The sequence below is a fragment of the Cajanus cajan genome, chromosome 7 (assembly GCF_000230855.2).
Source record: "Cajanus cajan strain Asha chromosome 7, NIPB_CcT2T_4, whole genome shotgun sequence".
Lineage (NCBI taxonomy): Eukaryota > Viridiplantae > Streptophyta > Magnoliopsida > Fabales > Fabaceae > Cajanus > Cajanus cajan.
This window is the reverse complement of record NC_138523.1, coordinates 56,069,031-56,095,237: the sequence shown is the minus strand read 5'-3', so window position 1 is coordinate 56,095,237 and position 26,207 is coordinate 56,069,031. Positions and strand designations below refer to the sequence as shown.

General features: G+C 30.7%; 5 protein-coding genes across 6 annotated transcripts; 4 read left to right on the top strand and 1 right to left on the bottom strand.

Moving 5' to 3' along the window:
• The first annotated feature begins 5,406 nt into the window (after positions 1-5,406).
• On the top strand, positions 5,407-7,725 carry LOC109813395 (agamous-like MADS-box protein AGL62). Its single transcript, XM_020377580.3, has one exon. The coding sequence runs from the start codon at positions 6,038-6,040 to the stop codon at positions 6,776-6,778; it is 741 nt and encodes a 246-aa protein (XP_020233169.1). The 5' UTR covers positions 5,407-6,037; the 3' UTR covers positions 6,779-7,725.
• Positions 7,726-9,211: 1,486 nt separating this feature from the next.
• LOC109813387 (agamous-like MADS-box protein AGL61) lies at positions 9,212-10,350 on the top strand. Its single transcript, XM_020377567.3, has one exon. The coding sequence runs from the start codon at positions 9,529-9,531 to the stop codon at positions 10,177-10,179; it is 651 nt and encodes a 216-aa protein (XP_020233156.2). The 5' UTR covers positions 9,212-9,528; the 3' UTR covers positions 10,180-10,350.
• A 3,861-nt stretch (positions 10,351-14,211) lies between these two features.
• Positions 14,212-15,080, top strand: LOC109813378 (agamous-like MADS-box protein AGL61). Its single transcript, XM_020377558.3, has one exon. It carries the CDS (start codon positions 14,285-14,287, stop codon positions 14,813-14,815), a length of 531 nt encoding a protein of 176 aa, XP_020233147.1. The 5' UTR covers positions 14,212-14,284; the 3' UTR covers positions 14,816-15,080.
• A 2,842-nt stretch (positions 15,081-17,922) lies between these two features.
• On the bottom strand, positions 17,923-21,132 carry LOC109788356 (uncharacterized). Of its 2 annotated transcripts, none has more exons than XM_020347059.3 (2): positions 20,928-21,132; positions 17,923-19,904 (listed from the first exon to the last, which is right to left on the bottom strand). In XM_020347059.3, the coding sequence occupies exon 2, from the start codon at positions 19,848-19,850 to the stop codon at positions 18,249-18,251; it is 1,602 nt and encodes a 533-aa protein (XP_020202648.1). In that variant the 5' UTR covers positions 19,851-19,904; positions 20,928-21,132; the 3' UTR covers positions 17,923-18,248. The 2 variants fall into 2 exon arrangements, with proteins under 2 accessions (XP_020202648.1, XP_082916303.1); XM_083060177.1 differs by lacking the exon at positions 20,928-21,132 and adding an exon at positions 20,849-20,872.
• A 2,124-nt stretch (positions 21,133-23,256) lies between these two features.
• On the top strand, positions 23,257-24,791 carry XTH10 (xyloglucan endotransglucosylase/hydrolase 10). The gene is made up of 4 exons (XM_020354443.3): positions 23,257-23,489; positions 23,587-23,687; positions 23,775-23,968; positions 24,266-24,791. Exons 1-4 carry the CDS (start codon positions 23,300-23,302, stop codon positions 24,666-24,668), a joined length of 888 nt encoding a protein of 295 aa, XP_020210032.1. The 5' UTR covers positions 23,257-23,299; the 3' UTR covers positions 24,669-24,791.
• Positions 24,792-26,207: the final 1,416 nt, after the last annotated feature.

The window sequence follows — 26,207 nt, the reverse complement described above, 5'->3', positions numbered from 1 at the left end:
ATAAAGTCAGTGAACTTGACTTATTTTTATATAGAAATGACAAGATAAATTTTAGTTTGTAGGTTGATTTGTTGGCTCGTAAAAAAATAATTGAGTTAGATATCTTAATCCGTCAACTTGCTTAGCTCGTCTCGCTTAATCTATCCGTTGGACTAAATGGTAGGTTAGAACAAATTGACTTGTTGTTCCACCTATTTTTTTTTTGTTTTTATTTTTATTTTTAATGTTAAATTTAAATAATTTTATTTATTTTATTTTATGTAACTTGATTTTTTTACAGTAAATTTGTTGAAATTATTATTATTATTATTATTATTATTATTATTATAATGACATATCTATTTTATTATTTAGCAAATTTGAATTTTGTTGTATAGCAAATCAAACCAAATATATTATAATTTGATATTTTTTATTATTATTTAAGTACACTAATTTATATGAGTCATTTAGATATTGAAAAGAAAAAATATGTTAGAATAGGTATCCAAAATAAATATGTATTTTTTTCTTTTCTTCTTCTTTTTTCTTTTTTTCGTTTTCTTTTTGTACCGTCCAGGTCGGAATCCAAGTGAGATGCCTCGGTTTATTTCTGATATAACTCATAGGAGTAATAGCTTAAGTTTTCTCCCCTTATAGGCTCAGGACGGGAAGGCAAGTGTACCCGTATAGGTCGGAATCCGAGTGAGATGCCTCGATTTATTTTCGATATCACCATAGGAGCAATGACTTAAGCCCTCTCGCCTTATAAGCTCAGGACTAGAAGACAAGTGTACCGTCCGGGTCGGAATTCGACCTGACTTCTCTACACGGGACAAGTCGGCTATAATTTGAGCCGACCCCCTCTCTAAGGATCACTCGGTCAATATCCGACCTGGTTTCTCTGCATGAGCCAGGTCGGTCGTATTCCGACCCCACTCATCTATGAGAGCCTACTCGGCCAACACCCGACTGGCCCCCTTTGTGTGGGCCTGATCGGTCAAGGTCCGATCTTACCTCCCTATGTAGAAGCTGCCCGATGGCAAGGGCAAGGTCCCACCTTCGTTTACCAAGTATCTCCCAAATAAGAACGGTTAAGAAAATTCCCACATTTCCGGGGCCCATGAGGCTCATAAACAATAAAGTATAAGAACTGAAACCCTAGAGTTAAGAAGGCAGATTACACTTTTGAATACTCTAATTATAAGGCTTAACCTAGAAAAAAACCCTAGCCTACCTTTTGGCCGGAACACTTTTATTTTTATTTTTATTTTTTTTGACAGATTGATCTATCGATAGATCAATCTATTTTGTTATCCCTACTTTTAAATGAGTTTATAAGAAAAGAATTTGGTCCAATCTATTATGAATCGATGGATTTAAATCAAGTGACATACTTACATTAAAAAATAAAAAACTTATTGAGCTAAAAAAAAACCTCTAATAATTATATCTGAAAAATACAACTATATATGTTAATAATAAAATAAAACAATTGCCAAAAAAAAGTTAAACACGAACCATAATCAATTTAATCAATTTATAATATTATCAAATAATATTAAAATAATAACTTAAAATATTAATAAATAATATTAAATTACAACCAATTCTTATGATATATTTTTACAAAATCATCTATTTTTAATAATATAATAATTTTTTACAATTTGAATCTAATATACTTAAAAAAAAATTATTCAATTCATCTATTCGTCACCTCAACTCTGTACTCAGGAATTTCATATGTGAGAATGAAAACCATTTTGCACCAAGCCAAAGTTATAATCCAAATACTATTGTGGAGGCCTAGGAAATGCTCCAGATATATGATTGAATAGACGTTGAAATAGATTACGAGCTTTTCACTGTTTCTTAGTCTGACTTGTTTATAAAATTAAAAAAGGAAAAAAAAAAATGTTTAGGCCTTTTGTAAAGCTTTTATTTATTAAAAAGGCTAAGTCCGTTAAACATTTTTTAAAAACATTTATTAGGTCTGATAACCTATTTAAACTAATATTATATTATAAACTAAATTACAGTTTTAAATTTTTTATAATATCAAATTTGTAATTTTAATTTTATATTTATTTTTAAATTTATAATTTTAATTTCTAAATTTTATAAAATTTATAATTTTAGTTCTTTATTAAATATATATTCATTATTATAAATTTAGTCGGAATTTAATATTAAGTAGAGAATATAACAATTAGTTTTTAATAATATACAAACTATAAATTTTACTTTTATTTTTTGCTCAGTACAATTTAATCTAAATATTAATTATTGTGTCATTTATATATCTAACTTTTGATCCTAATAAATACTATAATAACAACGATTAGCAAATGAACATGTAGTAACTAGTGAGAACATTAAAATTGTAGATTTAATAAAATTAAGGAATTAAAATTATGAATTTTAAAATTAAGGGACCAAAATTATGGATATGATATTATAAAAAAATCAGAAATGCAATTTAACCTATAATATATTAATTTATAATAATAATTTATTTAATATATAATAATAATAATTATTAAAATAATATATTTAATACTTAGACTTATTAACTTATTTAAAGATATTGTATAAAACATGTCATGTAAACTAGATTAAACTCATAAATAAGTAAGGTTATGTCTAAAAAAAAGATATATAAAAGATAAATAAACTAGACTTAAACTTAATGACTTTATTGTAGACTATATTATCAAGTATTTATTGTCTTTAACAATTATTTAGACGACTTTCTCAACCTATATGTGTAGTCTTTTTTATTTTTGACAAGAAAATTATCAAGTTGCTTCATGAAAATATCTTTCTCCAAATCATCATAAAAAAAAAAAATATTTATATCCATTTAGTTTATCTCTAAATTAATACTAGTAGTCAAACTCAATATAATTATAATGAATGTCATTTTTACCATAAGTAAGAATGTCTCATTAAAATCAATATTCTTTCTCTGACTAAAATCTTTCAGCACTAACCTGATTTCATACTTTAGAGACGTAAAATTATTCTCATGATTTACTCTATATATTCACTTATTATTCAAGAATATTTTGTTATTAAAAAAATTCATAAAATTAAAAGTGATTATAATATAAGGATTTCACCTCATTTTGCATAATATATATCCAATCACTTTTGTTTGAATTGATATATTTAGATTCTTGTGATCTTCTCAAGATAAATCTTTTAGTGATGCCATCTTCGTTTGTTTTTTGCTGAACGCACACAAGGAACATTGTATGACCCTTTACTCGAGATCAATGATTCTGAAGTAAAATTACCCCACATGACAACTATAGATAAAATAATCGGCTTCAGTCAAACCAAGATAAACAAAATCATCTGAAGTTATTGTTGTTGGTGACTTGAATGGAAAGCCTGTAGGGCCATCTGCACACTTGAGATCTGCCACACAGAAGTCTTGTACTGAGGCATTGGAAGTGGATAAGAGAAAGGAAACGAGAAAAGCAATGTGGAGAAGCATTTTGGTGGTGCGAGTGGAATGTGAAAATGATAGGCTCCATGATGTTGTTATATATATGTGAGGGTTGTTGCTAGTTGGAGGCTGAATATATGCCCTGTAACTAATAATTAAAAATGTAAAATGAGAGACAGATTAACGTCTTATAGATTCTATAGAATATTATTCTAGTTAGACTTAAATATATTTTTAGTCCCTTAAATTTAAAATAAATTTGTTTTTGGTCCCTCAAATTTAGAACTGTTGTTTTTAGTCTTTATAATTTTTAAAAATCTTGTTTTAGTTCTTTAGATCACCAATAATATATTTGAAAGTGACTAATTAAGATAGTTATGCGATATTAATCAGATTTAATGTGATATTTTTACTAATAAGAATATCGATAGGTAGATTTTATGCAATAATATTTGATAATTTTTTTAATAAAATTTAAATATAAAGATTAAAATAAATTTTTTTAAAATTATAGGACTAAAAATAACAATTTTAAATTTAAGAGACCAAAAACATATTTATCTTAAATTTGAGGGACTAAAAACATATTTAAACCTTCTAGTTATTATTTGGTCTCTCACATTAGCATCACTTAAGAATATATTATAATTTTAGTTTAAATTATCTATTTTTTCTATTGTAAATGGATTATAATATCTCTTGTACTTGATTAATAATTTTTTTTACTGTAAAAAAAAAACTGTTATAGGTGACTATTCCAAGAAACTCTATTAGGATGTATGCTTTGAAATGCATTGGTATTCACAAAATTTGACTTTATTTCTCCAAAACTCTTTAATGAAATCAAAATTAACTCCATCTAGTACCGGGCTTTGTAACTCTAATCCCAAACAACCATCATATTTCCTCTATTGTAAATGGAACAACTAAAGAATCCTTTGCTTCTGTATCTAATTGATTGAAACCCATTTTGGCCAACCTTGAGAGTGTTAGATATTATTATTATTATATAATAGTGAATGATATTTTAGTTTTTATGTTTTTATCTATATATTTTATTATTGTATTTTTGTCTATTATATGATTTGTGAGATAATATTATTATTTTTAATGAAATTTTAGTCTTTTTTTTTTTAATTTTATTTTAATTTTATGTTTGTTCTCTTCTGTGCACATGTGTGCGATTAAATGATTGTTATCAGAGACATTGTTATTTCTTGCTTTCTCTTCGGAATTCTCTTTCTTCAAAGATGATATCTGAACCTTTCCTGCCAAATCTTCATCTAATTAATATAAAAAATAACGTTGATTTTAACTTATAAATTTTTTTTATTTTATTATAGTATTTTACCTTTATATTTTCCCCCCTGCTCCTATAACTAATTGTTATAGAGATTTTTTTAAAATAATTTTTTTTACCTTAATAACAGTTACGAATGGCTATTAAAAAAGTAACACTTATCAATAATAGAATGAAGAAAACATGAAATTATTTATTTGAGATTGTACACTGAGAATTAATGTCTATTTGGTATTAGACTTGAAGTTACATATAAACAACTTTATTTATTTGTATTTCACATTCAATATATAAATTATTTTTTCATTTATAAATTATATGTTAGTCAATGATTACTTTAACACATTAACTTCAGAATATTTGTCATTCCTTCCTAATTAAATTATAAGATAGCTATAAATAAACCATTTTTTAATGTAATTTTTGGGTTTCGATTCAATCTCTTAGCAATATTATTATGTCTTGCAAAAATCTACTAGTATGCAAATGGATAAAAAAAAAAACTCACTCATATTGACCATTAATGCTGATTTGTTTTAAAAATTAAATAAAAAATATAACAAAGAAAATATATTTTAAAAAAAAAAATTTATTCACAGGATTTTAAGATTTTTTTTTGGGAATAACTAATATATTTTCTTTTTATATCCAACACGTTTTCTTTAAAAGTTGTATTCTTTTTAATATGCAATATTAATTAATCGGATCATTTTGATTTACTATATTATGAATACCTTTTTAACTAGATTCTTGTTTTTAATTTTTTTTCCCAAAAAATAATAAGAGGTTCTTTGAATAAATAAAGGAGAAGAATAAGAAATTTTATTAGAGATATATAATTCGGTCTGAACAAAGTATAGGTTGAGAACAAAATCAACTTTCTCAATATTTAATTGGATTGCAAATCAAAAGCTCAAATTTAAAAATCACGAGTTAACTAAAATAATTTCATGTTAGAAAATTAACTAGTTTGGTTGGTAGCTAAAACTAAAATTAATATTATTTATAACAACAGACAAATATCATAGAAAAAGCTGAATGCAATGTTCCATGGCCATCATTTTTCTTTTTATTAAATTTTTTCCATATACATGATGCAATTGGGATTTCCAGAATCTTTGAATCCAGAAAGTACATGAATGCAAGGAAAATGGTGGTTTGTGTTCGAGTGTCAACAATCGCATATTATTTCAAATGTTCATTCACCGACACAAAGTATCCTATAAATTGAGCCTGCACTGTGTGACTTTTGTATGTGCCTTATATTATAACATTGTGCATAGACCATAGCTTAATCCGGCATGTCAAACTCAAACACAAAGAAAAGTCGTGGCCGGCAAAGGATCGAGATGAAGAAAATGAGCAACGAGAGCAACTTGCAAGTGACGTTTTCGAAGCGTCGCAGTGGAGTTTTCAAGAAAGCGAGTGAGCTTTGCACTCTATGCGGCACTGACGTGGCTCTAATTATGTTCTCTCCGAGTGACAAGGTCTTCTCCTTTGGCCACCCTAGCGTGGATGCTGTGATAGAGCGGTATCTCGCACGGGCCCCATTGCCAAACTCAAGCACCATGCAGTTCATCGAGGCTCACCGCACTGCCAACGTGAATGAGCTTAACACACAGCTCACTCAGATCAACATCCAACTCGACGCTGAAAGGAAGCGTGCCGAGGAGTTGGCTCGTCTGAAAAAGGTTGTTCAAGCCCAAATGTGGTGGGCCTCGCCGATTGAGGAGATGAGTACAGCCCAATTGGAGCAGTTCAAGCTGGTGTTGGAGGAGCTGAAGAAACACGTTGCGTGCCTTGTTGATAGAGTTATGCTTCAGAGTGTTGCAAACCCTGCTCATCAGTTTTTCCCTGGAGCATCTTCCTCTCCCAACCTTGTGCATCAACCACAGCCACCCCAGGAGTTCCCCCAACAGTTCATTCAACCACCCATGCTTCAAAACTATATGTTTTCTAATAGGACCATGACGCATCAGTATCACCATGGATTCAATAACACGGGATCCGGAGGATATGGATCTATTGGTGGTTTCTTTTGATCTGTTCAGATATATGATATGGATGCCCTTTTATTTTATAAAAGAAAAAGAAAAAAACATGTTTTTTCAATTTCAGTATAGCCCAGGCTTAGCTAGTTTCATGTATGTGACATCATTAGGACTTATTATATTAGGGTTCGAATATTCCATGGTGAAACATGATTCTTGGATACTCTTGAAGTGATCTAGGCATTGAAAGAAATAGTGAAATGGAAGAGATACATGATTGATATAACTAGCGACAAAGAAAAAAAAAAGTTATCGAAGTGTTTGTAATTTGTGGATATCCAAATATCAACACCTTTCCATTGTCTTGATCCATGATCTTCAACATCGTGTATTTTTTTAATGTTTTGTTATAAATTATTCATCTACACATATAATTGATACTCATTAGTTTCATTCTTCTTTATACATATTTACCCTTTATTAATTACAATAAACTATCCCTTTCTTTTTTGTGTTATAAATTATCCTTTTAACTAGTATAAATCATTCATTTCTCTATTTTGATCTTATTTTCTTCTTCTTCTTTTTCTTATTTTTTATTGGATTTACTACATCCTTCTCATACTTTTTAATATTTATCCATATTTTCAACTTTAACAATTTGTTTATAAATAATGTTTTTTAACATATAATGACAGAATACAATATAAAAAAAATAAAAATGTGGATGGGCAATCTCTTTATCCCCGTCTTTCCATAGGTTATTGTAAAAAAATATATAATTTTTTTATTAAAATTAACAATAATAATTATCATTTTTAATTAGGTCATGAATAATAGTTATAAAATATATCAAATATATTATATATAGTTTATTGAAGCAATTGACTAAGAATTTAATTAAATTATACTAATAATGTAAAAGTTTTTACATTGTTCAATGCCATTAAGTATGTAAGTGTTTTGGAGGTCCCTTAACCATTTATCTCATATGAAGTGGGTTGTCCCACACTCCAACTAACCTCTTTATGATCACTCAAGATGGTCTCGTGAAGATCAACATAGTTTACACATAAACTGACTTAGTCACGTTAAGACCAATTCATGTGACTCAATGATTGGTCACAACTCGTCCTTTTGTTAGAGGAGTATATGGAATTCTCAAGTTTTGTTAAGGATATAGATGATGACTTATTCGTGATGGTGAGTATATATACGGTTCACTTCCCCACCCTCTCTCATGAACCTTCTCTCCTCCAACCTACTCTTTTTCCCCAACAAAAAATAAAAATAGGAACACAATTAGATCAAAATGAGAGGGCGAGGGCGAGGTTAGGGGATATGAGAGTTCGAGAAGTAAAGATGACATTGCAATGTTTTAATTTGATATATTACCAAGGTTATCAGAATTGGACCAATGATCAACTCGATCAAGATACCAAGTTAGTGTGGGTTATTGGTCAAACTAAAGGGATAATAATCAAACTAATGTATTACTAACTAGTTGAACTGCACGAATCAATATATATATATATATATATATATATATATATATATATATATATATATATATAATATGTTTTAGATATAACACACACATACGTTGTTTTTGTCAGTTGTTAAATCAATAATCAAGTTTAGCTTGATAGTTAGTTGAAGTGTTTAATAATGTATAGAGATTGTGTTTGAGTTCTTGTTAATTATTTTTTTTATTTTCTACTTGAATGATAAACTAAGATGTGCAACATCACCTTCTTGAGTAGCACACCTTTTCTAGGACTACACAAATTTGATCTACAACGTCTACGTCTCTTTGGACAACATGCAAAGGACTAGCTTGGGACACAGACAATACATAGTACTTGTCTGGTCAAAATGGCCTTAACAGGTTTAACCGAGTTTTCAATTGGTTTGATGATGTCATCACTAGTCTAGTACACTTTCGATTTGATTAGAGATGACAATATTAGCGATAGGAAAATACAAAATAAATATATAAATATTTAAGTATTTTACTTAGTAAGTATTTGCGAATATAAATACCATAATATTCGTCACCACTCATTTATAAATAGATAGAAAAATACATGTATTTGTTACTTATATATATATATTTAAGCTACTCATTTATTATTTATAACAAATTTTATCTATAAATACTCATGAGTATGAGTATTTTTTTTATCTTACCTAAATTAATCTAATTATTAACTCAAATGTGTTGATACACAGGTTATTGATCGGATCGATCCAAATCAAGGTTAATAATATTAAATATTACATTAATTATTATTTAACCAATATAATATATCATTTTTTTACATCAATTTAGAATTAGATAGATAAAAAAAAATACACTAGTTTAACTCTAAACAAACATAGAATAAGATTCCATATTGGTTAAATGACAACCATGAATTTAATACAACTAACATTATTTTAAAAAATGTGACTACGTCACATATTACATGAATTGTTAAAGAAGCAATGTAATATCGTAATGCCGTATATTACTTTTCCACCAGTGAAAATATCAAGAAGTCAATATATCGTGATTTAATATGAGAAGAGTGAATTAAGAAGCTTGAATAATAGCTACCAATTTGGTCTCCTACCATAATCACATATTAAGAGCAGAGATTATATAAGTTGCTGGTTTTGGAGTAATAATAAAAAGAAATAAAAGACATAAAAAGGAAAATCAATTGGGTATTGGGTAGGTGCAAAGCAAAGATTTAGCAATATATATAGTGACGTTATAGGTTCGAGTGGAGTGGGAAAAGAAGCAGGAGGCAGTTGTGATGGAACATACGATGTGGAAGAATAAAAAGTCGAGCCTGGGTCGGCAAAAGATCCCAATTGAGAAAATACCAAAGAAGAGTCACTTGCAAGTTACATTCTCTAAGCGTCGATCAGGGTTGTTCAAGAAAGCGAGCGAGCTATGCACCCTTTGCGGTGTTGAGATCGCAATCCTAGTTTTCTCTCCTGCGGACAAGGCCTTCTCTTTCGGCCACCCAGAAGTTGAGTCCCTCATCGATCGTTACACCACGCGGAACCCTCCGCAGGAGTCCAGCGCGCACCACCTGGTGGAGGCGCACCGTAACGCCAATGTTCGCGATCTCAACATGCAGCTGACGCAGCTTTTTAACCACTTGGAGATGGAGAAGAAGCGCGGGGAGGATCTGGATCACGTGCGCAAGGCTAGGCAGAGACAGTTTTGGTGGGAGACTCCCGTCGATGACCTTGGATTGCATCACTTGCTTCAACTCAAGCTTTCTATTGAGGACCTCAAGAACAACATTCAAAACCATGCTACCAATTTCATTCTCGATCATTCTTCCTCCCTTCTTGGCCCTAACAATGCCCTTCCCCCAATTGGACGCTCCGCTGCTTCCTCGCTTCATGTTCATCCCAATGCGCATTACCTCGCCTTTCCCACCGCCTATCTTTAATTTCTTTTTCTTTTCGAATGCTTATCTCCTCACTTCTTTCTTTATATTTCCAATTATTCCCCCTCTTTTCAACCACAAACGTACGTCCTTCTAAATAATTTGTCCTCATTCATCAAGGACTCTGGACTCTGGACTCCAGGGGAATAAATTTCACCTTTATTTTATCTTCTTCATCTTCTTGGATGTATAGATTACTCTATTCAAATCGATGCTCACAATTGATAAATAAAGTACTAGAATAATTAAAATAGCGTAATTTAATTAGGAACTGCATCTTCAATTTTTTTAATTTAATAATTTAAACTTTTAACTTTTAATTTCTTCCATGAGAATTAGTGAAAGAAAAACTAGAACAATCACAAATCATTGAATTGTGTGATTCGTATCGATGATACGAAATTATACTAATTTATTTATATATTGTAAAATTTAAAATCATCTGAGATTCATCTTGTGATATATAAATTCACAACTAGTCGAATCATATCAAATCAAACTGTGAATCATCAGATTTTAATAATTGTTGTTCACTAAAAAAATAATGAAGTCTAAGATGGATGCTTATGGACCTCAGCGGAAGGGGAAAGGAATTAAAAGGCGTTAGGTGTTGGAGAGAGCGTTGTGAGTTAAAGGAATTAATGAGATATTATGTGCAAAAAAATTAACCACACTTTAACAACAGACTTATTTAACCTCGTGATGTAAACGAGTGCGTATCCTTTCAAGTAGAATAGTATAATATTTGGTAAAGTGATAGTATAATTTGGTGCGCGTGATCTATTTATATAATGCCTATATTATTTTCATTCCATTTAATTGAAACATAATACTAATTAATATAACACTTAAATTATACAATTTGTCACACCTGATCTATTTATATAGAAATTATATTTTCATTTTATTTAACTAAAACATAACACTAATTAATAACAAATAACTTAAAACGCTCCAGAAATTTTTTTTTAGTTAAAACAAAAATATTTAATTTGTTGAAAACTAAATATATTTAGATATTAATTAATATGAATGATAAAATAGGAAAAATACTATTTGAATAAAAAATATGATACCTCAAGATAACTTAAAATCTTAGCATTAAGTTAGGAAGTCTTTTCATTTTACAATAACGGTCACTTGGTTGAATCATGATCTCACTAATATATAACCGAGTTTTTAGGTTTTAGGTTCGTTCATGGAGAATTCACCACAATCTTTCCTTGTTAGGTTGGAGGCACCTCAAAGGGTATATAGCTGACTCCAAGATTTAACGCGGCTACATACATAAGGCAGGATTCGAACTTTTAACCTTGCTTAAGCGTAAATCAACCCCTATCGCTGAACCACACACTTGAGGTTATATATACGTGAGTTTGATATCACAATATAATCTAAAATTTTAAGGTATTAAATAAGTGAATGTTTTTTCACTTATATGCTACATATCATACTCAACTTTAACCAATATAAAATTAAACTTCATAATTGCACTCCAAGATATATTTTATATATGTGTGTGTTATTTTACAAAGGCTTTATCATTCTACTTATAGGATCTGTTCTTGTTATAAATTAGTTATCATGTAAAGTTTTGTCCAAATGAATTTTTTTTACACAAAAAAAATCATATTATTTTCATTGAAATAATATTCTAAATGCAATAAGAAATTTCATTATAAATATTCTCTACATCAAACAAGACAGAATTTTTACCTAAAACATAAGTTATCAAATTATTTTCTCTTATACTATATTGACAAAAATGTTGGATACTTCAATCATACTAATAATATATTTATATATATAAAAAAAAACCTTAATCAATGATTTCAATTTTGAGTCCTAAGTTTAATTTTATTATTCTATGAATAAAGTGATAGAATGAAAAAACACTATAAATACTAGTGATTAGGACGTCGATAACATGCTAAGATTGAAAATAGAAGCTCACCTAAAAGATTACTTCACATGCTTCCAATACTCATATTTTTCTATGTTACCTTTTAAATTATAAATTTAAAAACATAAATTACAAATAATGTAGGAGAATTACAAACAACCAATAATAAATTGAAATTTATTACTATGATAACTAATTGTTGTTATTCATTATACTAATTGATTTGCCTCAATATTCATAATTTGTGATTTTTATTGGTAAGAATATTCGTCCTTTTTTTTTTCTCTCTAAGGAATTAAACTCAGTGCTAAGAAATAGAAGATTCGTCATATAAAAATAGATACTAGGTATAACACATGTTATAAAAATGATACAGAATGTATAGTAATTATTAGAATGAGGTTTTCAGACTTATATATGGCCAAATTAAAATTAATTTATATTGATTTTTTTTACACTTTTTTAATATTATTTATTGGTTAAAATTAGTTTCTAGCGATTTATATTTAAATAATTTAGAATGATACATAAAATGTTAAATTTTGGTATAACATTAAGCAACGTATTTATGTCTCCTTCAAGACTATTTTCAAATCAATAATCAATCTATATGTTGTTTTCTTAATAAAATATGATTGAATTAATTATTATCTAAAGTAACTTATACAAATTAAAATTAATTTTTTATTTATTAAAATTAAAATTAAAACAATTAATGTTTTTTTTTGCTTATATATAGTTAGATTAAAATTAACGAATCTATATTGATTGAAATTTAAATAATTCAAGCAATTTATGTTGAACAGTTATTTATAATAAAAAAAGTTCAAGCACTTTATGTATACCAAAATATTTTAAATGGTTATTAAAAAAAATATTAATCATGTTAGACATCAATTAATTTTAATATCAATTGAGTGTTTTAAAGAAAAATAAATAAAATATTAACACTGATATTAAAATATGAATTTATCTTATATACAAATTTGTGAGTAAATGAATATTTATTGTTTTTAATTAATTAATATAGATGAGATTCTAATAGATAATCAAATTCGATTATTACAAATGAAAAAAAGCACTAGTATTCAGGAAAAAAAACCGACAACTTTTAGTATATATTAAAAATATTTATATTCGTATTCATAGATTTTTACCTTATACAAATATAAAAGAAAAAAGAAAAACCGTCCAATTGTGTATATAATATCAGTTAAGTGTAATCGTATTATTTATTTAAAATGTTTCTCAAAAAATTATTTTACATCTATTTTATACTTTATCTAACTTGTTTTTGAAAAAAAAAAACTATTGAAAAAAGTATAGAGTTTTAATTTTATGAATAAACATATGATATATATATATATATATATATATATATATATATATATATATATATATATATATATATATAACACAATTTGTTGAGAATATTAGTAATAAGATAACACATGTAAATAGAGAAACTTATTTTCTTCGTGTGTGTATATATATTAAATCAATTAACTTTTTCATTTAAAGTCGATTGAGTAATTAAAATTATGAAATCACGTTTGATTTTTTTATTTTGTATCCTAAAAGTTGAAAACTTTGAATGAGGATAAATTGGAAATATATTGTTTGAATATTGAAAAGATTTTTAAGCTCTTGATTTATTTTTAAAAAAATATCACGAGAAGTGGACAGAGTTCATATTAAATTATACAATATTATGATTAGTATTGATTCATGTAGAAGCTATTTAAATATTATTTATTTATTTATTTTCATGTGGAACCAAAACAAATGAATAACGTTAATAATTTTAAATAAGGCGGCTAGTAACGGTAACTTTATTTGGAGAAATTATTGGACTAAATAACTCGCTGAAAACCTCACCATATACTGTACTTGCGCCGCTATTGAAAGTAGAGAAAAATAATCAGAACTTGTTTTCCATTAATACAAATATATTCTCTTTCAACATAAAATCTCAAGACAAATTTTTAATGCAGTGAAAAAAGAAACAAAATTTTAATTTACCTTTCATTAATTGAAACCGTGTCCAAAATTAGAATGGAAAAATTAGTGCTTAATTGATTTATTTGATTGATAATCTAAGGAAGCGTAATCGTAGAATTTTATTACGAGGAAAGATAAATCTTCCGCTATAAATAAAGCATTTGAGGAAGGTAGCACTACGATAATTCTGATATTCCTATAGGCATGGATATGCTTAACCAGAAGAAGAAGAAGATAAACACAGGCCGCAAGAAGATTGAGATCAAGAAGCTCGACAAGGCTAGCAACAAGCAAGTCACGTTCTCAAAAAGAAGAACGGGACTGTTCAAGAAAGCCAGCGAACTCTGCATTTTGTGCAATGTTTATGCAGCCATAATCGTCTTTTCTCCTGCTGACAAATTGTTCATCTTTTCTCACCCCGACATCGACACAATACTTACCCGCTATGTCAAAGGAACAGCAGAGTCTGAACCAACAAAGTCGAGAGGGAAAACGGTGTCGTATGAAGAGCATAACATGCAATATGAAGAGGCAAAGAAGAAGCTGGAGATGGAAAAGAAGATTCTGGAAGAAACTGAAATGTTGGCTAAGACTTGTAATGGAAATCTTTGGTGGAACCAGCCCGTTGATCAGATACTTGATGACCAGTTGGAACCGTTCATGGTGGCCGTTTATGAGTTGAGAAAAAAATTAGCAGAAAGGGCTACTCAATTGATGATGTTTGGGATGCAATAGTATATTTTCATTTTCATCAACAGGTTTCATTTTCATTTCTTTCTTGTCATTCTACTTTTCTGCTTCTTTTCTTTCTTTTTATTCTACTTTTAGTGCACCAGAACCAAAGTTTTTTTTTCTTTTTTTTTCTTTTTTGTATATGCGAAGAGATATTTCTCACATTAAAAGAATAAGCTTTACCAGCGCATGTATCACATACTGTTTTTTACTTTATCTTGCTTTTAATATATCAATATCAGTCTATTTATAAATATTTATTTATTCATTTTAATCTCTCCAAGATGTTTGGATTCTTTTCTCACCAAATTATTGTCGGGAACTAAGGACATGTCTGTATTAGGTTGTGAACTATGCAGTGTCTGTTTGCATAATCAATCCCATGCAGTAGTTTTACCAAATTCCTACCATGTTTTGGTCTTCTCAGACTTCCCATTGCTTGGTAATAAGTTTTGTCACACCAAACATAAAAACATGGGTAAGAAAGAACTAACAGCAGTTAAAACACTTACTATATATGCTTCTGTTTATAAACAATTATCGTACTTGGTATACAAGGCAACATATATTGTGTCCTTGTTTTCTTCTCTTAGTGTGTCTCTGTTGTAATTATTTGACTATGAAAACATTTGGAACAAACGGAAGAGATGGTTATATGAGAATAAAAGCATCTTCCGGTGAGGTGTTAGTTGTTAATTAGCCTAACGTTAGCTAGATACATTTTCTTAGCGCAATGTTTAAAGCTGCAATTAAATCATGGACTTTTAGACACTGGTCCTGTAGGAGCTCAATAAAAAAAAAATCACAATTGGTTTAACGAAAATCAATACTTATCAATGTTTTTGACCAAATTTCATGTGATACGTAACTAATTTTTTTTACTAACAAGAAAGTCAATAAATTTAAACTACGTACATATCACATGAAAATTGGCCAACGTCATCCAATATTTCTATATCATAGAATAATTTATCCTTGCGGATTTAAGAAAAATTTTATATTTCATCATCCAGAGCTAGAAAAAAACAATTTGTTCTTTCATTCTTTTTATTTTTATTCTATGTAAATAAAGAAACACTTTCAAATCAAAAGCTTATAGCAGTTGGAACTTTGACTCTCTCGTAAGGTAATATATTGAAAATAAGTAATTTTTATAGCAAAAAAAAATCAATATATTCAAAAGTCAGATTTTACACTTTGCTATGTTAAAAAAAATATGAGAAAAAAATATATTTTTGAGAGAATGAGAAAATATATTGGATATATTATTATCCGAAAGAAAATGATATATAAGAATCACGAATTCGAATTTACAAATGTGAATAAAAAACTCACTTTAAAAGTTAAAATAAGTAACTTAGGTTGTTGGTGAAAAAATTAAATACACAATCATTACAAATTATGAAATATAAAAATATTTATAATTGATTTTATTATGAACGAACCAAATATATAAAATGAGTAACCAAATTATTACTCATTTTAAAGAAGCTAAATCCAAGAATGAGATAGGATCTCTTGCATACAAATATCATCGTTATCGTATTTATTTTTGTTTTAAATTCATTTTTTTTTTCATAAAAGTCAAATAATTTTTTATACGCACGTATTGTTCTTTTCATACATGTTTTGCTATATTTGTTTTAAATTCAATTTTTTTTATAAAAGTTAAATAATGTTGTTTATACGTACGTGTTGTTCTTTTCATACATGTTTTGCCATATATTATTTTTTTCAACTGTCGCCTACAATCTTTTATTCAATGTCCATATCCTTTTGCAACCCACTCGCGGCTCGCCTACGAGTTTTTATCCAAATAAATCAATTTTTTTCCTTTCTTTCTAATTTTGTTTACCGATAAGAAGGAAATATTATAATGAGGACAATAAGAAATAAACTTTTATTTATATATATATATATATATATTATATTTAAAATTTGTACAAATAAATATTTTTAAACATGAGTTATATTTTAGATATACGAACAAATTATTTATATTTGGTTAAGCATAAGGTGATCCCAGCTGATAATATTGTGTATTCAGCTTGCAATGTGAGAGAGGAAACAACGACACATATTTTCCTTCGGTGCGAAGCATGTGTGCCACTACGGATAGCTCGTTTAATAAAATACAAAAAAAAAAAAACAACTTTCATGTGCCAAATTGTATGGTTTGCAATTATCTGAATTATTTGGAAAACATAGTCCTTTAAATTCAATAATTTTTTACTACCAGACAAAACATGGACTTATGGTCACATTATCTTGCAATATCGATCACCCCATCAATGATGAAAAAGTTCTGAATTGTATGCATAGAGTTCCTAGAATGGTTTAATCGTATGCAAGTGCGATATTCACAATCGATGAAATTATAGATAAACATTTCTCAAGCTTTATGTGTATCTTCTGCATTGGTTCATGATGAGAAGAATGAGATGATCAAACCAAAGGCTTATTTAATAAATTTTCACAGCACATACTTTGTTAATGGGTAAATTTTCACAAAGGCTTGAAATAGTGGTACAAAATAACAAAACTACAAAATTGTGAGGTACAAAACTGTTGAAGAAGATGGTTCGTGACATCGTTCAACATATCTTTTAATTGGAGTATCATTGTTTTAGTAATAAGATTATTGTTCTTTTGAATGAATGGTTTATATCAACAAGCAAACAAAGGCTCAAGGGTTCATTTACAATATAATATTGTAGATATTAAGATGAGTCGACATTGTAGTACACAAAAATTCATTCATCCATGTACAAAAAGTTAAACAAGTATATTTCGTCTGTTATCTAGAAGTAATCACAACAAAGTCAATGGATCATGCAGAAGTCGATGATATGAAAAAATGAAGTGTCACGTCTAGCTGATGAAATGCCACAAATCCTCCCAATTACAAAAGTTGAAAGACTAGATGACTTAATTGATGAAATAGTTGATCATCACAAATAGATAGTTGATCCTTAGAAACAATGTTTCAGGACGGTGATGAGAAAGAGTTAGTTAGAAGAGGAAGAGAAGAAGGACAAGAATGTGAAAAGGATGAGGATAAAGATAAGACGGAGGAGGTATTCCACTACAGATTACAGAAGATTTCATCATTTTCAGTCAATTGATATTTCACCTTATTAGCACTCCACTCCAGTAAGTAGAGAATAGTAAAGAACGTAGTTCACACAAAAATAAGGGGAACAAAAGTAGTTGATAGTGAAATGTAGCAATAAATTATACATACCCCAGACATTGATACAATCAGTAAAAATATCCACTAAACTATGTTTGTACCTTTAAAGATCTTGTCTTGACACATTTTTGAGTCAAGCTAAACATGTTCTAACAACTAGGTGGATCTGCCGTGCAAGCACCCGGGTCAGAAGAAAAACTGAAAGAGCCCTTTTCAAGAACCCAACAACCTTTTTTTTCCACTTTACTCTGCAACAGTTTCATCACTATCATCTCCTTCATTTCTTATATCTGGCAATGTGTCAAGGTCTGTACGAGCCTCGGTCACATCCTCATGGATATGAGTATCAGAAGAATCAATGGCATCTTGTTCAGCTGAATCCAAAGTTTCATTGGCAGAGAAAGAGTCTGATGTTTCATCAGTTTCACCTGTTTGAATGTCACCTTTGAACATCTCATCCTCCGTGCCATCAACATTCTGAGTTTCATTTTTTTCAGTGTTACCTTTGGACTTGTCACCTTCAGAGGTATCGGACCTCTCATTTGTATAAGTGTTCTCAGTTCCATTTGAAGCTACAAATCTGTTTGTCTTCTCTAATTCACCACCCTCAAGATTAGATGATTCTCCTGAAGCTGCTTCTCCATTTTCAGTTTTAACAGTTAAATTTGTATTATGCAGGTTTTCTTCAGAAATTCTATCGCCACTTTGCTCTAATCCATCTGTTTGCACATTTTTTACATCTCCAGGGATCGTTGTGTTCTTTGTGGTATTTTGAGCTTGGTCGGATTCAGACATCACTGTTTTGTTTTGTTCAGATAAACTTGATGTGTCTTTACCAGCTCCAGTCTCATTATTGCTTGCTTCAGTGGTTGTTACTGTCAGGTTACTAGTTACTTCCAAGTGGTTGTCGGAGTTTATTGTGGCTTTTTTATTAAGATTTGGGCTATCATCCACAGGGTTGAACAAAGTGTTATTTCCAGTCACTTCAGTAGTTACATTTGAAGAAATCCTGTCTATTGTGTCCCCTTCTGAAACCTTCAAACCTGAATCATTTTGATTCCTGACACTTTCATCTGAATAAGTTGCCTCATTTTCAGGTTTTGTGATATTCATTTCCATGTTTACATCAGAGTTTTCCAAGCTAAGTGTCTCAGTTTCAGTGCTAGTTGCATGAGTATCATGCGCCACAGCGCTAGAAGCATCATCCCCCTTGTAATGTTCCTCCCTAGCCTCATGATTGTTGTGGTTTTCAACTAAACCCTCCTTATCCTCATCCTCCTTTTCATCAACCTCTTTCTCTTTCTCTTCATCCAAGAACTCATCATCACGGTCAGTGGTATCCACCTGTGGCTTCTCCTGATCATTTTCATCTATCTCGTCATCTCCTCCCCCTCTTCCTTCATCTTCCATGTCTTCATTTTTGTTTTCGTCTTCCTCCTGTTCTTCTGCTCCATGCTTATTTTCTTCTTCCCCTTGTTCTCCACTGTCATGCTTGTTATCTTCGTGTTCTTCAGTTTCATGCCTGCTTCCATCTTCTTGTTCTTCTTGGCCATGTTTATTTTCTTCATCCTCTTCAATATGTTCATCTTCCTCTTCTTCCTCAGGTTTTGTGTGGTCATGCTTAACTGGATGGAGGTCTCTTCTACCAAGCTTCAGGATCTGATTTGTCTCTGCACTGACCGACAGTTTTGCATCCTTCTTGTCAAATTCCTTCTTCTTATCATGATTGTGCTTAACCTGGTAGATCAACCAGAAGCAAACCCCAAGCAACAGAATAATTTGCAAAACATGTTTTACCTTGATACCTTTGGACCTATGATTCCTACTTGGAAACCGTTTTATCATGTTTCACTTTTGAAAACCCCTGATTTTCGTCTCCAAATAGAAATGACAAGTAACCTGCTTTGGGTTGGAAAAACAATATTAAGGATATGTGTAAGACTGTAAGCTATGATCATCGTAGTAAAGATATCATTAAAAACGGAAATACTTATAATAAGTTTAAAATATCCCAAGTTACCAGAGCCTTCATTGACCCCAATAAAGAAATGCGGAAATAGAAAGGACTATCAAAGGGGCACACAAGATTTATGCTCTATTTTAAAACTTTTTCTCGGTCGGTACTAAGAGAAAAATCTCTAACTAAGAACAGTTCACTCAAAACAGATTATACGAAAAGAAATTTTCTATAATTGCAGATGGCAAGCATTTCAATTAAGGTACTCTTTTCCAGGGAATTTTCCAATTCCAGAAACAGTGTTCAACAAAACCATGTTAAACAACACACTAACAAGGTTCAGATTTCAATTCTCAACTTCCATGGCAAGTGACAAGTCAATTATGGTACTAGGCAAATCAACTCGAAAAAAAAAATTTTAAATAGTGAAATAGTTTATTTTTAGTATTATGCTATGCATTTCCACCACAAAAATCCATATAATAAGCAAAACAAAAGAAAGCCCAGTCACTACGGGGTTTCAGGAAAACAATCACACAAAGGAACAAAATGCAAAGGCACAGAGAAGAAACCAAATGCAATCCCTATAAGCCCCCGAAGCAAAACAAAAACCCCATCCACAACAATCAACCGAGAATTTCAAAAGGCAAAAAGCCATCACAGATCAATCAGAAAGGAAGAAGCACAAAATCAGATTTTGTTCTTCCCAGTAAAACCCCATTCTACATTAAGAGCATGCTTGAAGGGTCATACCCATTTTTGAGAAAAAAATGAAAGACGAAAACAGATATAGGGTCTCGTATGTTTATCTAATCTATACACAGTAAGATACAAAAAAAAAAAACAAAAAAAAAAAGATGGAATTTTGAATAGAGATTCAGCGTACCCTTGTTCCAGAAATGAGCAGAGCAAATCCTTGTTCGAAAATGGAAAAGAAAAGAGTTAGAAAAAGGATAGAAAGTTACCTTAATGAGCAGAGAAAACAAAGGAAGCAGGCAGTGAAAGGGAGTGGAGAAGGTGAGGCTAAGACAAAAGTGGTGACATTTAAGGATTTAGGTGTCAAAGAGTTTTCATTTGAAGTGTGAGTGGTATTGAGCAACACAGCGATCTAAAACAAGGAAGCTGCCTTGTCCTTTGACCACATTCCGAGTCTTAAGTCTTAATCGTACACTTAACCCCACTCGCCAGGGTCACGATAAAAAGCATCGTCCTTTTCTTCGTTCTTGTTTCACGGATTATTTAAAAAAGGATAGAAAAAACACAGATTTGGAAATGTTTCATAAAATTAAGCAAGTGATCAGCATCAAGATATTTTATGTTATTTTTATAGGACAATAGTCTAAACTTTGTATTTTAGTTGGGATCTGTATGTAGTATGTACCAGGTAAAAAAATGGTTGCATTTATATTTTCTTTCTTGATTGCATAATACGTTGAATTGTCAATTTTAAATTTGTTCATCACTAGAATTATCCTTATATTTTTTTTTTCATGTGTGAAAAGTGAAAACTTGCGGAGAAGTAGCATATATTTTCTTTTAAATTAACAATGATATTCATCACTATCTTCTTTTTTTTTGTGTGTGTGTGTCAACTTTCCGATATCATTTCGTGTGAAAACATAAATATATATAGCTGTTCTTTTCAACAGGTGGCAAACAAAATTCAGGAATTTATAGACGGTGGGTTGGCAGTTGGATCCAACAATTGGCATGTATTATATAACTCGTCATTTTTCAGTAATATTTGTCATACAGGAGCAGCACCCAACTCAGTAATATTTGTCAACTCGTGATTGCAAGCTTCATAATAAATTGATTCGAAAATAAACTTTCAAATTCAAAGGCTTGTCACCGAACGGATGTGGAGAAATCAGGCAAGACCCAGGTTGAATTTTTCTTCTTCTTAATAATCAATTATTAAAAAATAGGTAAAACGAATCAATTTTTTACAAGGTAAATTAAAATCATTTTATACACTTTATAAATTTTGGAATTCCTTTTATCTAAATTCCTCAAAAAATTAAGATATATAACTTATTTTTAATTAATGAAAATATTTAGTTTTATCATTATATTTATTTTCTAATAAAAATTTGTTAAAAAAAATATTTGTATAGTTTTTTTTTTTTCAAATTCAAACTAATCATTCTGAACGTTCCAATTAGTTGTAGCATTCAAAAATACTTGTTATCAGATTCTCTCATCAAAGAAGACGGGGTGGAAGTGGAATAGAATTGTTTGTCCAAGTGCAATCCATTTTCTGATTTTACATCTATTTCGCCGTATATCAAAGTAACTGTAGTTTACCAGTGGAGTCTACTTTGGTACCAAGCTCAATTCTAATAAATAAGTAAAAAATAAATAATAAAAAAAAGTAACTATAGTTCCCCTTAAAAATATCCTGTTCCTTCTTTGTGAATACTTATTTGTTGCTAAAGAAAAAAATGTAGTGAAATATAAGTTGTAGGATAACTAACACAATAACGTCCCTACAAAGGGAGGGAAGGAATAAATCTTTTGAAGCCCTTAGGCAAATGGAAGCTTTAAAACCAAGTTGTCTTGAGGGGAAATCTCATGAGGCAAGAAAGCAATTTTGTTGTCAGCTACTCATTTTTGTAAATTCTGTTAAGACAGGGAAAACGCTTTTCTTGAGCAAGCACAAGTGTGTGACCAAAGACTGGTACATATTTTATTATCCTTATTCTGATCAAAATAAGTTTCTTTCCCCCAAGTTAAGTTTGATCTGGATTCTTGGATGACAATACTCTCGAATTCATCTTTCAACGTGTTCCTTTCTTGGCCGGTAACAATTAAAGCGTGAATAAAGATGAACTTCACTTGATTATTCAATGCAAATGTGAATTAGAAAGGCCCTACTGATACTAATCCTATTGGACTATTTTCATCCAAAAAGATTGAAAATTCTGGAATCTAATTATGACAAAATGGAGTTTACATGACAATATTAATATGGTGCATCAATGGATTGATTGTTACTTAAAACGGTTGATGATATACATGGCTCCTCCTTAATAACAATTGTTGTAACAGCATGGCCCCTCATCAATATTAACGTTGCAGTAATCACCAATTAGTATTATGATTTTCATCACTCTAAGAGTACCTTAACATTTATTAATGTTGTAATGTGAACTCTTAAGGAATCCACCTACTCTCAACCATGAAGATTCGGACAGCTAAAAACTCCTTTGCTTCCTTGTAAAGATATTCTTAATTTAACAAAACTGCCATTGTCCCTTCCATGCAATACCTATATATAGCTTCCTCAATTATCAGTTACAAGTTAGAGCCCTAGACATATTCGTTCACAGGAACCATGAAAAACTTCCACACAGTTCTTATCTTCTTCATTTGGTTTGTTTCGTCAAGTCTGTTTCAAGTTTCAGTTGCATCTATTGTTTCAACAGGAGACTTCAATAAGGACTTCTTTGTGATATGGTCTCCTACCCATGTGAACACATCTGCTGATGGACACACAAGAGGCTTGAAACTGGACCAAGAATCTGGTACTACTACTAACCATTGTGTTTAGTTTAACTAGCTGCATTATCATAATTAAATATTCCTTTTTTAATTATGAATTTGGATTAATTATTAATGCAGGAGCTGGTTTTGCTTCAAATCAAATGTTTTTATTTGGGAAAATTGACATGCAAATCAAACTAGTGCCAGGTGATTCTGCAGGCACTGTCCTGGCCTATTATGTAAGCATCCCTTCATTCTTCTTTTTTCTGATTATTTTGAATCATTAAAATATAGACTCATTATAGTTTGGCAATATATTATTACAGCTTGCCTCCGATCAACCTAATAGAGATGAGATAGACTTTGAGTTTCTTGGCAACGTCTCTGGGCAGCCATATATTCTACAAACAAATATTTTTGTAGATGGAACTGACAATCGAGAGGAGAGAATTTATCTGTGGTTTGATCCAACAAAGGACTTCCATACTTATTCTGTGTTGTGGAATCTGCACCAGATTGTGTGAGCCATCTTCCACAAGTCACAACAACCAACGAAACCTTTTTACAGCCTAAATTGCATTGCTCTTTCAACCCTTTGTACTTCGTTGGGGGAAAACGGCTTCAATAAAATAACTACATTGATGGCACAAACATATATAATTACTCCGTCTTAAAATCTTAAAGTGACCGTAATTTAAGAGTTTTACACATAAATACAGGAGAACAATAAATATAACAGTTTTTATATAATTTTACTAAAATATTCTATAAACTGTTTCCAAAAGGTTAGTTGTAAAGTTGACTTTGGCTTTTGCAGATTAACGGTGGATATGATTCCCATAAGAGTGTATAGAAACCATGGAGACAAGGGTGTAGCATTTCCTAGATGGCAGCCAATGAGTCTGAAAGCGACCCTGTGGAATGGTGATAGCTGGGCAACACGAGGTGGCCAAGATAAGATTGATTGGACAAAGGGTCCCTTCATAGCTTCATTCAAAAATTACAACATTGATGCTTGTGTGTGGAATGGGAACCCAAGGTTTTGCAGAGCAGCTAGCCCTACCAATTGGTGGAACCAATACAAATTTAGCACACTGACTTCCACACAAAGAAGGTGGTTCAAATGGGTCAGGAAATACCACATGATTTATGATTACTGTCTAGACAATGAGAGGTTCCAAAACAATCTTCCAAGGGAATGTTCTCTTCCCAAGTATTGATCACAAAGGAAGATGATTGTTTCTGTTTTTTTTTTCTTTTTCTTTTTCTCTTGGTTTTAATTTCTGACTTCTTGTTACAATTGTTCTTATGTCTGATGGCAAAAAGTTAAAAGCTAGCTTTCATTCGCTGAGTAAATTCATTCTTTAGCCTTTCAAGTAATTACAGCGTTCAATCATGAAACTGAAATGTCTCGGTTGAGTTAGGAAAGGCTTTTAGCCCTTATAATAGTTGGTTGTGAAGATTAAAATTCAATTTCACAGGTGTAACAACTTTTAATTCCTAGTTAGACTACCAAGGAAAGAGTGAGCGAAATAAACCAAAGGCAAGATTTGATACAACTTTTTATTCCATGATCAGTTTTTATTTTTGGTCAACAGTTCATCAAAACAAAGGCCCAATGAGAGGAGGAACAAAAACAAACAAAGACTTCAAGCCCAAGCCCAGCCAAATAATTATCTACAGGCTGATGATAAACACACCTCCACTCTCGTATAAATACACCCCCTTTTAAAAAAAATATATATAAAATGTCTAAATTACCCTTTTAAAAAAATGAAATTCCTAAATTTACACCTCCTTTCTCCGCACCCCCCTTTCCCGCACCCCACACTCCACATCCCTCTTCTTCCCAAAGTTTCTTTCCGCTCAATGTCATTAAGTAATATACTTTTACAGTCATTATGAATAGAAAAAAGGACTAACCCCACCATAACCAGCATAAGAAAGACTCTTTTACAATCATTAGCATTCCGGAAAGTACTTTTACAGTCATTAGCATTCCGGAATAGTAAAATTATTGTTCATATAATTCCGGAAAGAACTTTCCGTAATAGTAACTTTAATATTATGGAAAATACTTTATGGAATTATGTAACAAAACATTTCCGGAAAATACTTTCCGGAATAAGAATTTAATATTATGAAAAGTATTTTCCGGAACATTTTTATATAATTCCGGAAAGAACTTTCTGTAACAGTAAGAAGAAGAAGAAGAAGAAGAGTGCCAGAAAGAGAAAGAAGAGGGGTTGCGAGGTGCGGGAAAAAAAGAAGAAGAAGAGGAGTGCCAGAAAGAGAAAGAAGAGGGGTGCGCAATGTCAGCAGGTGGTCTTGTAAGAGAAAGACTCTTGTTTTATGGAAAGAAACACCAGTACAAAAATGACTTTTAAAATCGGAGTTTTAAAATCAGTCATAAAGTAACCATTTTAAAAGTGACGCGGTGGCCTGTACTGCAACAGAACGGCCCTAGAACGGCCCGTACTGCAAGCAGCACGGCCTGTACTGCTTGCAGAACGGGCCGTATTGCTTGCAGAACGGGCCGTATTGCTTGCAGAACGGGCCGTATTGCTTGCAGAACGGGACGTTCTGAAAGCAGAACGGACCGGTCCGTTCTGAAAGCAGAACAGACCGTTCTGAAAGCAGAACAGACCGTTCTAAAAGCAGAACAGGTCGTTCTTCTTGCAGAACAGCCCGTTCTGGTGTCGTTCCAGACTAAAGTTTACATGCTTATACAGGATAAGGGGGGTGCGGGGAAGGGAGGT